The 16,068-nt window shown below is 48.9% G+C and overlaps 1 protein-coding gene across 1 annotated transcript; it reads right to left on the minus strand.

The window, feature by feature from the left end:
• Positions 1 to 5,214: 5,214 nt before the first annotated feature.
• Positions 5,215 to 15,401, minus strand: IL4I1 (interleukin 4 induced 1). The gene is given in 7 exon segments (XM_072357872.1): positions 5,215 to 5,733; positions 5,735 to 6,044; positions 7,341 to 7,477; positions 7,706 to 7,774; positions 9,852 to 10,053; positions 11,260 to 11,366; positions 15,198 to 15,401. Coding segments are annotated over 7 exon segments (1,548 nt in total).
• Positions 15,402 to 16,068: the final 667 nt, after the last annotated feature.

Here is a 16,068-nt window from a genome sequence, read left to right on the forward strand (position 1 = left end):
TCATTCCTTCTAAAAACCCCCTTTTTTGGGTTAAGAAAGAATGGAATTGGGCAAAGAATGGGAACAAAAAGTGATAATCCCCCTTATATTCCCATCTATTTTATTGACCTTTTGGGTTTTCTCCCATTGGAACCCAATGCTTTGCATTAATATCAGCTTAAGAAGATGCTGATGAGATTTTGGACCCCATAGCTGCTAAAACCCCCTTTTTTGGGTTAAGAAAGAATGGAATTGGGCAAAGAATGGGAACAAAAAGTGATAATCCCACTTATATTCCCATCTATTTTATTGACCTTTTGGGTTTTCTCCCATTGGAACCCAATGCTTCGCATCTATATCAGCTTAAGAAGATGCTGATGAGCTTTTGGACCCCATTCCTTCTAAAACCCCATTTCTTTGGGTTAAGAAAGAATGGAATTGGGCAAAGAATGGGAACAAAAATGATAATTCCCACTTATATTCCCATCTATTTTATTGACCTTTTGGGTTTTCTCCCATTGGAACCCAATGCTTCACATTTATATCAGCTTAAGAAGATGCTGATGAGCTTTTGGACCCCATTCCTGCTAAAACCCCCCTTTTTTGGGTTAAGAAAGAATGGAATTGGGGCAAAGAATGGGAACAAAAAGTGATAATTCACACTTATATTCCCATCTGTTTTATTGACCTTTTGGGTTTTCTCCCATTGGAAACCAATGCTTCGCATTAATATCAGCTTAAGAAGATGCTGATGAGCTTTTGGACCCCATTCCTTCTAAAACCCTATTTCTTTGGGTTAAGAAAGAATGGAATTGGGGCAAAGAATGGGAACAAAAAGTGATAATCCCCCTTATATTCCCATCTATTTTATTGACCTTTTGGGTTTTCTCCCATTGGAACCCAATGCTTCACATTAATATCAGCTTAAGAAGATGCTGATGAGCTTTTGGACCCCATTCCTTCTAAAACCCCCTTTTTTGGGTTAAGAAAGAATGGAATTGGGCAAAGAATGGGAACAAAAAGTGATAATTCCCCCTTATATTCCCATCTATTTTATTGACTTTTGGGGTTTTCTCCCATTGGAACCCAATGTTTTGCTTTGCTATCAGCTTAAGAAGATGCTGATGAGCTATGGGACCCCATAGCTGCTAAAACCCCATTTATTTGGGTTAAGAAAGAATGGAATTGGGCAAAGAATGGGAACAAAAAGTGATAATTCCCACTTAAATTCCCATCTATTTTATTGACTTTTTGGGTTTTCTCCCATTGGAAACCAATGCTTCGCATTGATATCAGCTTAAGAAGATGCTGATGAGCTTTTGGACCACATTCCTGCTAAAACCCCCTTTTTTGGGTTAAGAAAGAATGGAATTGGGCAAAGAATGGGAACAAAAAGTGATAATCCCCCTTATATTCCCATCTGTTTTATTGACTTTTTGGGTTTTCTCCCATTGGAACCCAATGCTTTACATTAATATCAGCTTAAGAAGATGCTGATGAGCTTTTGGACCCCATAGCTGCTAAAACCCCCTTTTTTTGGGTTAAGAAAGAATGGAATTGGGCAAAGAATGGGAACAAGAAATGATAATCCACTATATATTCCCATTTATTTTATTGACCTTTTGGGTTTTATCCCATTGGAACCCAATGCTTCGTGTTGCTATCAGCTTAAGAAGATGCTGATGAGCTTTTGGACCCCATTCCTGCTAAAACCCCTTTTCTTTGGGTTAAGAAAGAATGGAATTGGTCAAAGAGCCATAGCATTGAACTGGGAGCTGTGGTGTTGAACTGGGATCCATGGTGTTGAACTGGGAGCTGTGGTGTTGAACTGGGAGCTGTGGTGTTGAATTGGGAGCTGTGGTGTTGAACTGGAGCCATGGTGTTGAACTGGGAGCTATGGTGTTGAGTTGGGAGCCATAGCATTGAACTGGGAGCTGTGATGTTGAACTGGGAGCCGTGGTGTTGAACTGGGAGCCCATGGTGTTGAACTGGGAGCTGTGGTGTTGAACTGGGAGCTGTGGTGTTGAACTGGGAGCTGTGGTGTTAAGTTGGGAGCCTTAGCATTGAGTTGGGAGCTATGGTGTTGAGTTGGGAGCCGTGGAGTTGAACTGGGAGCCATGGCATTGAGTTGGGAGCCATGGTGTTGAGTTGGGAACCATGGCATTGAGTTAGGAGCCTTAGCATTGAGTTGGGAGCTGTGGTGTTGAACTGGGAGCCATGATGCTGAACTGGGAGCTATGGTGCTGAGTTGGGAGCCATAGCATTGAACTGGGAGCTGTGATGTTGAATTGGGAGCTGTGGTGTTGAGTTGGGAGCCATAGCATTGAACTGGGAGCTGTGGTGTTGAGTTGGGAGCCATAGCAATGAACTGGGAGCTGTGATGTTGAATTGGGAGCCATGGTGTTGAGTTGGGAACCATGGCATTGAATTGGGAGCCTTAGCATTGAGTTGGGAGCTGTAGTGTTGAGCTGGGAACCATGGTGTTGAACTGGGAGCTATGGTGTTGAGTTGGGAGCTGTGGTGTTGAACTGGGAGCCATAGCATTGAACTGGGAGCTGTGATGTTGAATTGGGAGCCATGGTGTTGAACTGGGAGCTATGGTGTTGAGTTGGGAGCCATGGTGTTGAACTGGGAGCCATGATGTTGAATTGGGAGCTATGGTGCTGAGTTGGGAGCCATAGCATTGAACTGGGAGCTGTGGTGTTGAACTGGGAGCCATGGTGTTGAGTTGGGAGCCATGGCATTGAGTTGGGAGCTGTAGTGTTGAACTGGGAGCTGTAGTGTTGAACTGGGAGCCATGGTGTTGAACTGGGAGCTGTGGTGTTGAGTTGGAGCTGTGGTGTTGAACTGGGAGCTGTGGTGTTGAACTGGGGAGCCATGGTGTTGAACTGGGAGCTATGGTGTTGAGTTGGGAACCATAGCATTGAGTTGGGAGCTGTGGTGTTGAGTTGGGAGCTGTGATGTTGAGTTGGGAGCCATGGTGTTGAGTTGGGAGCCATGGTGTTGAACTGGGAGCTGTGGTGTTGAGTTGGGAGCCATAGCAATGAACTGGGAGCTGTGATGTTGAATTGGGAGCCATGGTGTTGAGTTGGGAACCATGGCATTGAATTGGGAGCCTTAGCATTGAGTTGGGAGCTGTGGTGTTGAGCTGGGAACCATGGTGTTGAACTGGGAGCTATGGTGTTGAGTTGGGAGCCATAGTATTGAACTGGGAGCTGTGGTGTTGAACTGGGAGCCATGACATTGAGTTGGGAGCCGTGGTGTTGAGCTGGGAGCCTTAGCATTGAGTTGGGAGCTATGGTGTTGAACTGGGAGCCATAGTATTGAACTGGGAACTGTGATGTTGAACTGGGAGCCATGGCATTGAGTTGGGAGCCATGGTGTTAAGTTGGGAACCATGGCATTGAGTTGGGAGCCTTAGCATTGAGTTAAGAGCCATAGCATTGAGTTGGGAGCTGTGTTATTGAGTTGGGAGCCTTAGCATTGAGTTGGGAGCCGTGGCATTGAGTTGGGAGCTGTGGTGTTGGGCTATGAGGAGAGAAGATGGGTCAGGAAAATGAGTTATCTCCCATATTCTGTAAGGGAAGGAGGACCCTGATGAGTTTCTACACGGCCAAAGGGAGGTGGAATGACCTCTCTATGGGGAGACGGAGGCGCATCAGAAACAAGAGAGTGGAAGATGGTGATTTTATTCCATCTGAGCCATTCTCTGCAGCGCTTTGTGCACAAACTGGGGCTCACTGCATCGCACCTGAGCAGCGTGAGGTCACGAAACCCACCTGAAGTTGGCACTCCTTCAGGAATCCCCCCCTTTCCCAAGTGTTGGTTATTAGGATCCCCTTTCCCAAGTGTTGGACCAGGCTGTTATTAGGGTCCCATATGAGGACAAGAGACTTTTCCATTTCATTTTTTCCCTCAATTCTTCTTCTTCGACACCTTTCCTACCAACTTTCTGATGCTGAATCTTCTTAGAGAGAGACTGATCCCACCAAAAGTCCATCCCAACCCCGAACCCAACGAGCTCAGATCTCTCCCTTTTCCATCACCAAAAGTCCATCCCAAACCCAACGAGCTCAGATCTCTCCCTTTTCCACCACCAAAAGTCCATCCCAACCATGAACCCATGAGCTCAGATCTCTCCTTTTACCACCACCAAAAGTCCATCCCAACCCTGAACCCAACGAGCTCAGATCTCTCCCTTTTCCACCACCAAAAGTCCATCCCAACCCTGAACCCAACGAGCTCAGAGCTCTCCCTTTTCCACCACCAAAAGTCCATCCCAAACCCAACGAGCTCAGATCTCTCCCTTTTCCACCACCAAAAGTCCATCCTGAACCCAACGAGCTCAGATCTCTCCCTTTTCCACCACCAAAAGTCCATCCCAACCCCAAACCCAACGAGCTCAGATCTCTCCCTTTTCCACCACCAAAAGTCCATCCCAACCCCGAACCCAACAAGCTCAGAGCTCTCCCTTTTCCACCACCAAAAGTCCATCCCATCCCCGAACCCAACGAGCTCAGATCTCTCCCTTTTCCACCACCAAAAGTCCATCCCATCCCAAACCCAACGAGCTCACATCTCTCCTTTTTTCTACCACCAAAAAGTCCATCCCAACCCCGAACCCAACGAGCTCAGATCTCTCCTTTTTCCACCACCAAAAGTCCATCCCAACCCTGAACCCAACGAGCTCAGATCTCTCCTTTTTCCACCACCAAAAGTCCATCCCAACCCTGAACCCAACGAGCTCAGAGCTCTCCCTTTTCCACCACCAAAAGTCCATCCCGAACCCAACGAGCTCAGATCTCTCCCTTTTCCACCACCAAAAGTCCATCCCAACCCCAAACCCAATGAGCTCAGAGCTCTCCCTTTTCCACCACCAAAAGTCCATCCCAACCCTGAACCCAACGAGCTCAGAGCTCTCCCTTTTCCACCACCAAAAGTCCATCCCAAACCCAACGAGCTCAGAGCTCTCCCTTTTCCACCACCAAAAGTCCATCCCGAACCCAACGAGCTCAGATCTCTCCCTTTTCCACCACCAAAAGTCCATCCCAACCCCAAAACCCAACGAGCTCAGATCTCTCCCTTTTCCACCACCAAAAGTCCATCCCAACCCCAAACCCAACGAGCTCAGATCTCTCCCTTTTCCATCACCAAAAGTCCATCCCAAACCCAATGAGCTCAGATCTCTCCCTTTTCCACCACCAAAAGTCCATCCCAACCCCAAACCCAACAAGCTCAGAGCTCTCCCTTTTCCATAAAGCCCTCCAGGCTCGCTTGGTTAAAGTTGAGACCTCGGGTCTCGCTGTCATCATGGATGTTGCTGGCTGCCCTCACAGCAGCCTTCATGGAGGTGTCGATCCACGCATGAGGCTGGGCAGTGTGTTCACCTGCAAAATGAACCCTCCCCTCGTGCTCGAAAAGAGCCTGGGAGTAATCAGTGAACTGATAAGGCGTGAAGGCAGCAAAGGCTCCCAGGGAATGCCTGTCCAGCTGCCACCTCTGTATCACGTAGCGGTCGCAGGTGTATTGCAGGTAACTCTTGCTCACCTGGTGGATATCAGACAGGTCTTGAAGGACCACGTCCAAGTATTTCTCGTCCTCTAAAGGCACGAGGAACTCGGCGTCGTCGTTCCAGGTGTAGGAAGCCAAGATGACCCCGATCCCGCTGGAGAAGTTGTGGCTGGGGTAGTAGATAAACCTGGAAGGCCGGTCGGTGATGGATTGCCCTCCTTGAATGCCATCCTTCTCCCAGAAACCTCTCAGTACAAGCCAAGGCGATTTTGGATGCGCTGGCGTAATGGATGGAGCGGAGAGCCTCGTTTTTGCTTGGGGAAAGAGGTGGGAAGAATTGGATGTGCCTGGTAGCTTTGGCTGAGGAGGTAACCAGGACGTAATCTGCTGTGGTTATGCTTGGGGCAAGGGTATCCGGAGCACGATAGAACACTCGGACCTTCCCTCCTTTGGTCATGATTTTTTCCACCGTGCAATTGAATTTGATGACACCCGGAAGGGATTTATGGAAGGCTTTGGGCAGCTGGTCGAATCCTCCCGTGATTTCATCGAAGCTGGAAGGGAAGAGAAGGAAAAACAAGATTAAAAAAGGTTGGGATTTGGTGAAGGTAGAACTTCAACCAAGGGTTTGAATGGTGAAATCTCGCATTGGAGAGAGCAGCCATCCTTTGAGATAAGAGACTGGTGTCAAAACAAAAGGGCTTCTCTCCCTATAAGGGATGGCTTCTCTCCCTAGAAGGGATGGCTTCTCTCCCCATAAGGGATGGCTTCTCTCCCTAGAAGGGATGGCTTCTATCCCCATAAGGGATGGCTTCTATCCCCATAAGGGATGGCTTCTATCCCTATAAGGGATGGCTTCTCTCCCCATAAGGGATGGCTTCTATCCCCATAAGGGATGGCTTCTCTCCCTATAAGGGATGGTTTCTATCCCCATAAGGGATGGCTTCTATCCCTATAAGGGATGGCTTCTATCCCTATAAGGGATGGCTTCTATCCCTATAAGGGATGGCTTCTCTCCCCATAAGGGATGGCTTCTATCCCTATAAAGGATGGATTCTATCCCTATAAGGGATGGCTTCTCTCCCTATAAGGGATGGCGTCTCTCCCTATAATGGATGACTTCTATCCCTATAAGGGATGGCTTCTCTCCCCATAAGGGATGACTTCTCTCCCCATAAGGGATGGCTTCTATCCCCATAAGGGATGGCTTCTAACCCCATAAGGGATGGCTTCTATCCCCATAAGGGATGGCTTCTCTCCCTATAAGGGATGACCTCTCCCTATAAGAATGGCTTCTATCCCTATAAGGGATGGCTTCTAACCCCATAAGGGATGGCTTCTATCCCCATAAGGGATGGCTTCTCTCCCTAGAAGGGATGGCTTCTATCCCCATAAGGGATGGCTTCTATCCCTATAAGGGATGGCTTCTATCCCTATAAGGGATGGCTTCTCTCCCCATAAGGGATGGCTTCTATCCCCATAAGGGATGGCTTCTATCCCCATAAGGGATGGCTTCTATCCCCATAAGGGATGGCTTCTATCCCTATAAAGGATGGCTTCTATCCCCATAAGGGATGGCTTCTCTCCCCATAAGGGATGGCTTCTCTCCCTAGAAGGGATGGCTTCTCTCCCCATAAGGGATGGCTTCTCTCCCTATAAGGGATGGCTTCTATCCCCATAAGGGATGGCTTCTATCCCCATAAGGGATGGCTTCTATCCCCATAAGGGATGGCTTCTATCCCCATAAGGGATGGCTTCTCTCCCCATATTGGATGGCTTCTATCCCCATAAGGGATGGCTTCTCTCCCTATAAGAGATGGCTTCTATCCCCATAAGGGATGGCCTCTTACCTCTCCCCATTAGAGAAGATATCAAAGTCCCACAGCGAGGCGAGGAAGGACAGATAAAACCCCGAGTCCTCGTTCAGCAGATCCCCAATCATCTGCACAGCTCCTCGGCTCAGGTTGCCAACTTTAATCAGATATTCCTATGGGAATCAAGGAGAAATCAGGGCCTGGAGTCGTTATCTCAATGTATTCATCAGACATAATTCATGCCCTGGTCTGCTTGGAGCCTTTGGGATACAGCTGTAGCCCCTTATGGGTCAGTATCTCTTCCAATTGAGGTGTACAGACCTCAGAATGAGCAGATTGGGGATTTCTGACCCAATTTGCCCCCTCCCCACCAGCTGGATCACACAGAGCAGCCCTATTACCTTGGTGGAGAAGGAGTCGTGTTTTGCCAGGTACTCCTTGCAGTCCATGGTCTGGAACTGCTTGAAAGCCTGCAGAGGAAATATTGGTGGGGTCAAGGAGGCAAAAGAAAAAGTGCATTTCCCAAAGAAAGTCTGTTGGGTTGATGACCCCAAACCAACAAAGTTGGGTTGATGATCCCATACCATCCAGGATTGGCTTGATTACCCCATACCAACCAGGTTGGGTTGATGACCCCATACCATCCAGATTGGGTCGATAACTCCATACCAACCAGGTTGGGTTGATGGCCCCATACCATCCAGATTGGCTTGCTGACTCCATACCAACCAGATTGGGTTGATGACCCCATATCAACCAGGTTGGGTTGATGACCCCAAACCAACCAGGTTGAGTTGATGACCCCACACCAACCAGGTTGAATTGATGACCCCATACCGTCCAGATTGGCTTGCTGACCCCATACCAACTGGGTTGGCTTGATGGCCCCATACCAACAGGGTTAGGTTGATGACCCCATACCATCCAGGTTGACTTGCTGACCCCTCACCAACCAGATTGGCTTGATGACCCCATACCAACTGGGTTGGGTTGATGACCCCATACCAACCAGGTTGACTTGATGACCCCATACCAACTGGGTTGGCTTGATGGCCCCATACCATCCAGGTTGGGTTGATGACCCCATACCAACCAGGTTGGCTTTCTGACCCCATACCAACTGGGTTGACTTGATGACCCCCAAACAACCAGATTGGGTTGATGGCCCCATACCAACTAGGTTGACTTGCTGACCCCATACCAACCAGGTTGGGTTGATGACCCCATACCAACCAGGTTGGCTTGATGACCCCATACCAACCAGGTTGGGTTGATGGCCCCATACCAACCAGGTTGACTTGATGACCCCATACCAACTAGGTTGACTTGCTGACCCCATACCAACCAGGTTGGGTTGATGACCCCATACCAACCAGGTTGGCTTGATGACCCCATACCAATCAGGTTGGGTTGATGACCCCAAACCAACCAGATTAGGTTGATGACCCCATACCAACCAGATTGGCTTGCTGACCCCATACCAACCAGGTTGACTTGATGGCCCCATACCAACCAGGTTGGCTTGATGACCCCATACCAACCAGGTTGGGTTGATGACCCCAAACCAACCAGATTGTGTTGATGGCCCCCATACCATCCAGGTTGGCTTTCTGACACCATACCATCCAGATTGGCTTGATGGCCCCCTACCATCCAGATTGGGTTGATGACCCCATACCAACTGGGTTGGGTTGATGACCCCACACCAACCAGATTGGGTTGATGACCCCATACCAACCAGGTTGGGTGATGACCCCACACCAACCAGATTGGGTTGATGACCCCATACCAACCAGGTTGGGTTGATGACCCCATACCAACCAGATTGGGTCGATAACTCCATACCAACCAGGTTGGCTTTCTGACCCCATACCATCCAGATTGGCTTGATGACCCCATACCATCCAGGTTGAGTTGATGACCCCATACCAACCAGGTTGGCTTGATGGCCCCCATACAAACCAGGTTGGCTTGATGGCCCCATACAAACCAGGTTGGCTTGATGGCCCCATACCAACCAGGTTGGGTTGATGACCCCAAACCAACCAGGTTGGGTTGATGACCCCATACCATCCAGATTGGCTTGCTGACCCCATACCAACCAGGTTGACTTGATGACCCCATACCAACCAGGTTGGCTTGATGACCCCATACCAACCAGGTTGACTTGATGACCCCATACCAACTAGGTTGGGCTGCTGACCCCATATCAACCAGGTTGACTTGATGACCCCAAACCAACCAGATTGGGTTGATGACCCCATATCATCCAGATTGGGTTGATGACCCCACACCAACCAGGTTGTACTTGATGACCCCATACCAACTAGGTTGTGTTGATGACTCCATACCAACCAGGTTGGCTTAATGACCCCATACCATCCAGGTTGAGTTGATAACCACATACCAACCAGGTTGGCTTGATGGCCCCATACCAACCAGGTTGACTTGCTGACCCCATACCAACCAGGTTGACTTGCTGACCCCATACCATCCAGATTGGCTCAATGACCCCACACCAACCGGCTCATCTTAATGACCCCATACCAAGTGCAGAGCTTCCCTGTAGAGCTGGCTGGCACTTTTCCCCCTCTCTGTTGGCCTCAGGGTGTAATTCAGGATGTCGGGGTTCCTGTTCACATCCGCCACCTTCGCTCGGATGCCGTTGACAAAGTACCAGGCGTTGTCATCCGTCTGGCGGAACGGGTTGAGCTTCAGGTCAAACTGCCTTATAAACTCACGGACCAGCCTGGAATGGAGCAGAGGAGGTGAGAAATGAGGGTTGAACCCCCTCCCAAAGAGTCCTGGAAGGGGTATTTTCCCATTGGTGCACCCATGTGTGACCGGCACCGAAGGACCTTCCGACATTGACGGCGTCGGTGCCCCTACGTATCACTTTGGCTTTTATTTAGGTGCAGATTTGGGATATTTTAGGCATTCCTATCTCTATATTTTTGCTGATTGGAAGCTGTCCTCCTTCTTCTTCTCCTTCATCTCCTTCTCTTCCTCCTCCTCCTCCTTCTCTTCCTCCTCCTCTTCCTTCATCTCTTTCTCCTCCTTCTCCTCTCCTTAATCTCTTTCTCCTTCTCCTCCTCCTTCAACTTCTCCTTCTCTTCCTCCTCCTCATCTCCTTCTCCTACATCTCCTTCATCTCCTCCTCCTCCTCCTCCTTCTCTTTCTCTTTCTCCTTCTCCTTCTCCTTCTCCTTCTCCTCCTCCTTCTCTTCCTCCTCCTCTTCCTTCATCTCTTTCTCCTCCTTCTCCTCTCCTTCATCTCTTTCTATTTCTCCTTCTCCTTCTCCTTCTCCTTCTCCTTCTCCTTCTCCTTCTCCTTCTCCTTCTCCTTCTCCTTCTCCTTCTCCTTCTCCTTCTCCTTCTCCTTCTCCTTCTCCTTCTCCTTCTCCTTCTCCTTCTCCTTCTCCTTCTCCTTCTCCTCCTCCTCCTCCTTCTCCTTCTCCTTCTCCTTCTCCTCCTCCTTCTCCTTCTCCTCCTCCTCCTCCTCCTCCTCCTTCTCCTTCTTCTCCTTCTCCTTCTCCTCTCCTCCTTCTCCTTCTCCTCCTCCTCCTCCTCCTTCTCCTCCTCCTCCTCCTCCTCCTCCTTCTCCTTTCTCTCCTTCTCCTCCTCCTCCTCCTCCTCCTCCTCCTTCTCCTTCTTCTCCTTCTCCTCCTCCTTCTCCTTCTCCTCCTCCTCCTCCTCCTTCTCCTCCTCCTCCTCCTCCTCCTCCTTCTCCTTCTTCTCCTTCTCCTCCTCCTCCTCCTTCTCCTTCTTCTCCTTCTCCTTCTCCTCCTCCTCTCCTTCTCCTTCTCTTCTCCTTCTCCTCCTCCTCCTCCTCCTCCATCCCCATACAAACACCAGGTTGGCTGCCCAACTGATGGGGAACTCACCCAACATTTGGGGTCGTGACATCCAAAATAGGCAATTTGGCCTTAAAAAAGGATGGAGGACTTCAGCCTCACCTGTGCTTGCTCGGCAGGCGCATGGCTCCCAGTTCCACGTACCAATCCTTCTCCCTGTAGGTCCTGATCCTCCCACCCACCCTATTGCTGATTTCCAGTATGGTGACCTGGAAAGGGAAGGGATGGCAAATGGGTTTGGGGCTCTTCCAGCAAGCCAACCCTAAAGTGCATTGATACACCCCAGAAATGCATTGAAACACCCCAAAAATGCATTGAAACACCCCAAAAATGCATTGAAACACCTCATAAATTCATTGAATCCCCCATAAATTCACTGAATCCCCCATAAATTCATTGAATCCCCATAAGTGCATTGAATCCCCCCTAAATTCATTGAATCCCCCATAAATGCATTGAATCCCCCGTAAATGCAATGAACACCCCAAAAATGCATTGATACACCCCATAAATGCATTGAAACACCCCATAAATTCACTGAATCCCCCATAAATTAATTGAATCCTCTATAAGTGCATTGAATCCCTCATAAATGCATTGAATCCCCCATAAATGCATTGAATCCCCGTAAATGCAATGAAACACCCCAAAAATGCATTGATACACCCCATAAATGCCTTGAAACACCCCATAAATTCATTGAATCCTCCATAAATTCATTGAATCCCTCATAAGTGCATTGAATCCCCCATAAATGCATTGAATCCCCCATAAGTGCATTGAAACACCCATAAATTCATTGAATCCCCCCATAAATGCATTGAATCCCCCATAAGTGCATTGAATCCCCCATAAATGCATTGAATCCCCCGTAAGTGCATTGGTACACCCCATAAATGCATTGAAACCCCCCATAAATGCATTGAATCCCCATAAATGCATTGAATCCCTCATAAATGCATTGATCTCCCCAGAAATGCATCGAAACACCCCAAAACCAATGACTCCTCACCCCAAGGCTGGAAAACCCATTGATGCCCATATCCAAGACCCCCATCCTATATATCACCCCCATCCTATATAATCCCAACCCTTCACTTTATGGCCAACCCTATAATGCCCCCTTCACTTTATGGCCAAGACCCCCATCCCAATAATCCAAGACCCCCATCCTATATATCACCCTTCCCCCATAATCCAAGACCCCCATCCCATAATCCCAACCCTTCCTGCATAATCCAAACCCCCCATCCTATATATCACCCCCATCCTATATACAAGACCCCCATCCCAATAATCCCAACCCTTCACCCATAATCCAAGACCCCCATCCTATATATCACCCCCATCCTATATACAAGACCCCCATCCCAATAATCCCAACCCTTCCCCCATCATCCAAGACCCCCATCCTATATACCAACCCCATCCTATATAATCCCAACCCTTCACCTTATGGCCAACCCTATATCCCCCCCTTCACCTTATGGCTAACCTTATACACCCCCCTTCTCCTATAATCCAAGACCCCCATCCTATATACCACCCCTATCCTATATAATCCCAACCCTTCACCTTATGGCCAACCCTATATCCCCCCTTCACCTTATGGCCAAGACCCCCATCCCAATAATCCAAGACCCCCATCCTATATACCACCATTCTCCCATAATCCAAGACCCCCATCCCATAATCCCAACCCTTCCCGCATAATCCAAGACCCACATCCTATATATCACCCCCATCCTATATACAAGACCCCCATCCCAATAATCCCAACCCTTCACCCATAATCCAAGATCCCCATCCTATATAATCCCAACCCTTCACTTTATGGCCAACCCTATATACCCCCCTTCACCTTATGGCCAAGACCCCCAACACAATAATCCCAACCCTTCCCCCATAATCCAAGACCCCCATCCTATATACCCCCCTTCCCCTATAATCCAAGACCCCCATCCTATATATCACCCTTCACCTTATGGCCATACCCCCATCTTATGGCCAACCCTATCTCCCCCTTCACCTGATGGCCAACTCTATATCCCCCCCTTCACCTTATGGCCAACCCTATATCCCCCTTCACCTTATGGCCAACCCTATATCCCCCCCTTCACTTTATGGCCAACCCTATATCCCCCTTCACCTTATGGCCAACCCTATATCCCCCTCTTCACCTTATGGCCAACCCTATATCCCCCCCTTCACCTTATGGCCAACCCTATATCCCCCTTCAACCTTATGGCCAACCCTATATCCCCCTTCACTTTATGGCCAACCCTATATCCCCCTTCACCTTATGGCCAACCCTATATCCCCCTTCACCTTATGACCAACCCTATATCGCCCTTCACCTTATGGCCAACCCTATATCCCCCTCTTCACCTTATGGCCAACCCTATATCCCCCCCTTCACCTTATGGCCAGCCCTATACCCCCCCTTCACCTTATGGCCAACCCTATATCCCCCTTCACCTTATGGCCAACCCTATATCCCCCCCTTCACCTTATGGCCAACAATATATCCCCCTTCACCTTATGGCCAACCCTATATCCCCCCCTTCACCTTATGGCCAACCCTATATCCCCCTTCACCTTATGGCCAACCCTATATCCCCCCCTTCACCTTATGGCCAACCTTATATACCCCCCTTCCCCCTATAATCCAAGACCCCCATCCTATATAATCCCAACCCTTCACCTTATGGCCAACCCTATATCCCCCCCTTCAATTTATGGCCAAGAGCCCCATCCCAATAATCCCAACCCTTCCCCCATAATCTAAGACCCCCATCCTATATATCACCCTTCACCTTATGGCCAAGACCCCCCATCCCAATAATCCAAGACCCTCATCCTATATACCCCCCTTCCCCCCATAATCCAAGACCCCCATCCCAATAATCCCAACCCTTCCCCCAAAATCCAAGACCCCCATCCTATATATCACCCCCATCCTATATACAAGACCCCCATCCCAATAATCCCAACCCTTCCTCATAATCCAAGACCCCCATCCTATATATCACCCTTCACCTTATGGCCAAGACCCCCATCTTATGGCCAACCCTATATCCCCCCCTTCACCTTATGGCCAATCCTATATACCCCCCTTCCCCTATAATCCAGGACCCCCATCCTATATATTACCCTTCACCTTATGCCAACCTTATATACCCCCTTCTCCTATAATCCAAGACCCCCATCCTATATATCACCCCCATCTTATATAATCCCAACCCTTCACTTTATGGCCAACCCTATATCCCCCCCTTCACCTTATGGCCAAGACCCCCCATCCAATAATCCAAGACCCCCATCCTATATACCACCCTTCCACCATAATCCAAGACCCCCATCCCATAATCCCAACCCTTCCCGCATAATCCAAGACCCCCATCCTATATATCACCCCATCCTATATACAAGACCCCCATCCCAATAATACCAACCGTTCGCCCATAATCCAAGACCCCCATCCTATATACTCCCCTTCCCCTATAATCCAAGACTCCCCATCCTATATATCACCCTTCACCTTATGGCCAAGACCCCCAATCCCAATAATCCAAGACCCCCATCCTATATATCACCCCCATCCTATATACAAGACCCCCATCCCAATAATCCCAACCCTTCACCCATAATCCAAGACCCCCATCCCAATAATCCCAACCCTTCGCCCATAATCCAAGACCCCCATCCTATATAATCCCAACCCTTCATCCATAATCAAGACCCCCATCCTATATACCACCCTTCCCCCATAATCCAAGACCCCCATCCTATATATCCCACTTCACCTTATGGCCAAGATCCCCCATCCCAATAATCCCAACCCTTCCCCCATAATCCAAGACCCCCATCCTATATAATCCCAACCCTTCACCTTATGGCCAACCCTATATCCCCCCCTTCACCTTATGGCCAACCCTATATCCCCCTCTTCACCTTAGGCCAACCCTATATCCCCCTTCACCTTATGACCAACCCTATATCCCCCTTCACCTTATGGCCAATCCTATATCCCCCTTCACCTTATGTCCAGCATCCCGGAGCAGTTTAGCTGCCGTCAACCCGCTGATCCCAGCCCCAACGATGACCACGTTGGCTGGACGCGTGGTGGGATCCAGCCCGTATTTCACAACACCCAGCAGCTCCTCGTAGTCCTTGTCATGGAGGCAATAATAGGGGAAGCTGGAGAACCTCTTGGTGTCGGCGAGGCCCAATAGGAGGAGCATTGGGATGAGGGCTAACGAGGGACGGTAATTAGATGGCGATTAGATTGATGGTAATATAGATCCTATATGGCCCCTCCATTGATGACAATGGGATCTCCATCCTATATATCCCCTCCATTGATGGCAATGGGATCTCCATCCTATATATCCCCTCCATTGAAGACAATGGGATCACCATCCCAAATATCCCCTCCATTGATGACTATGGGATCTCCAGGTAGAAATCCATCCTATATGTCCCCTCCATTGAAGACAATGGGATCTCCATCCTATATATCCCCTCCATTGATGACAATGGGATCTGCATCCTAAATATCCCCTCCAATGAAGACAATGGGATCTCCATCCTATATATCCCCTCCATTGATGGAAAAGGGATCTGCATCCTATATATCCCCTCCATTGATGACTATGGGATCTCCAGTTCGAAATCCATCCTATATGTCCCCTCCATTGAAGACAATGGGATCTCCATCCTATATATCCCCTCCATTGATGACAATGGGATCTCCATCCCAAATATCCCCTCCATTGATGACTATGGGATCTCCAGGTAGAAATCCATCCTATATGTCCCCTCCATTGAAGACAATGGGATCTCCATCCTATATATCCCCTCCATTGATGACAATGGGATCTGCATCCTAAATATCCCCTCCAATGAAGA

The sequence above is a fragment of the Excalfactoria chinensis genome, chromosome 27 (assembly GCF_039878825.1).
Source record: "Excalfactoria chinensis isolate bCotChi1 chromosome 27, bCotChi1.hap2, whole genome shotgun sequence".
NCBI lineage: Eukaryota > Metazoa > Chordata > Aves > Galliformes > Phasianidae > Excalfactoria > Excalfactoria chinensis.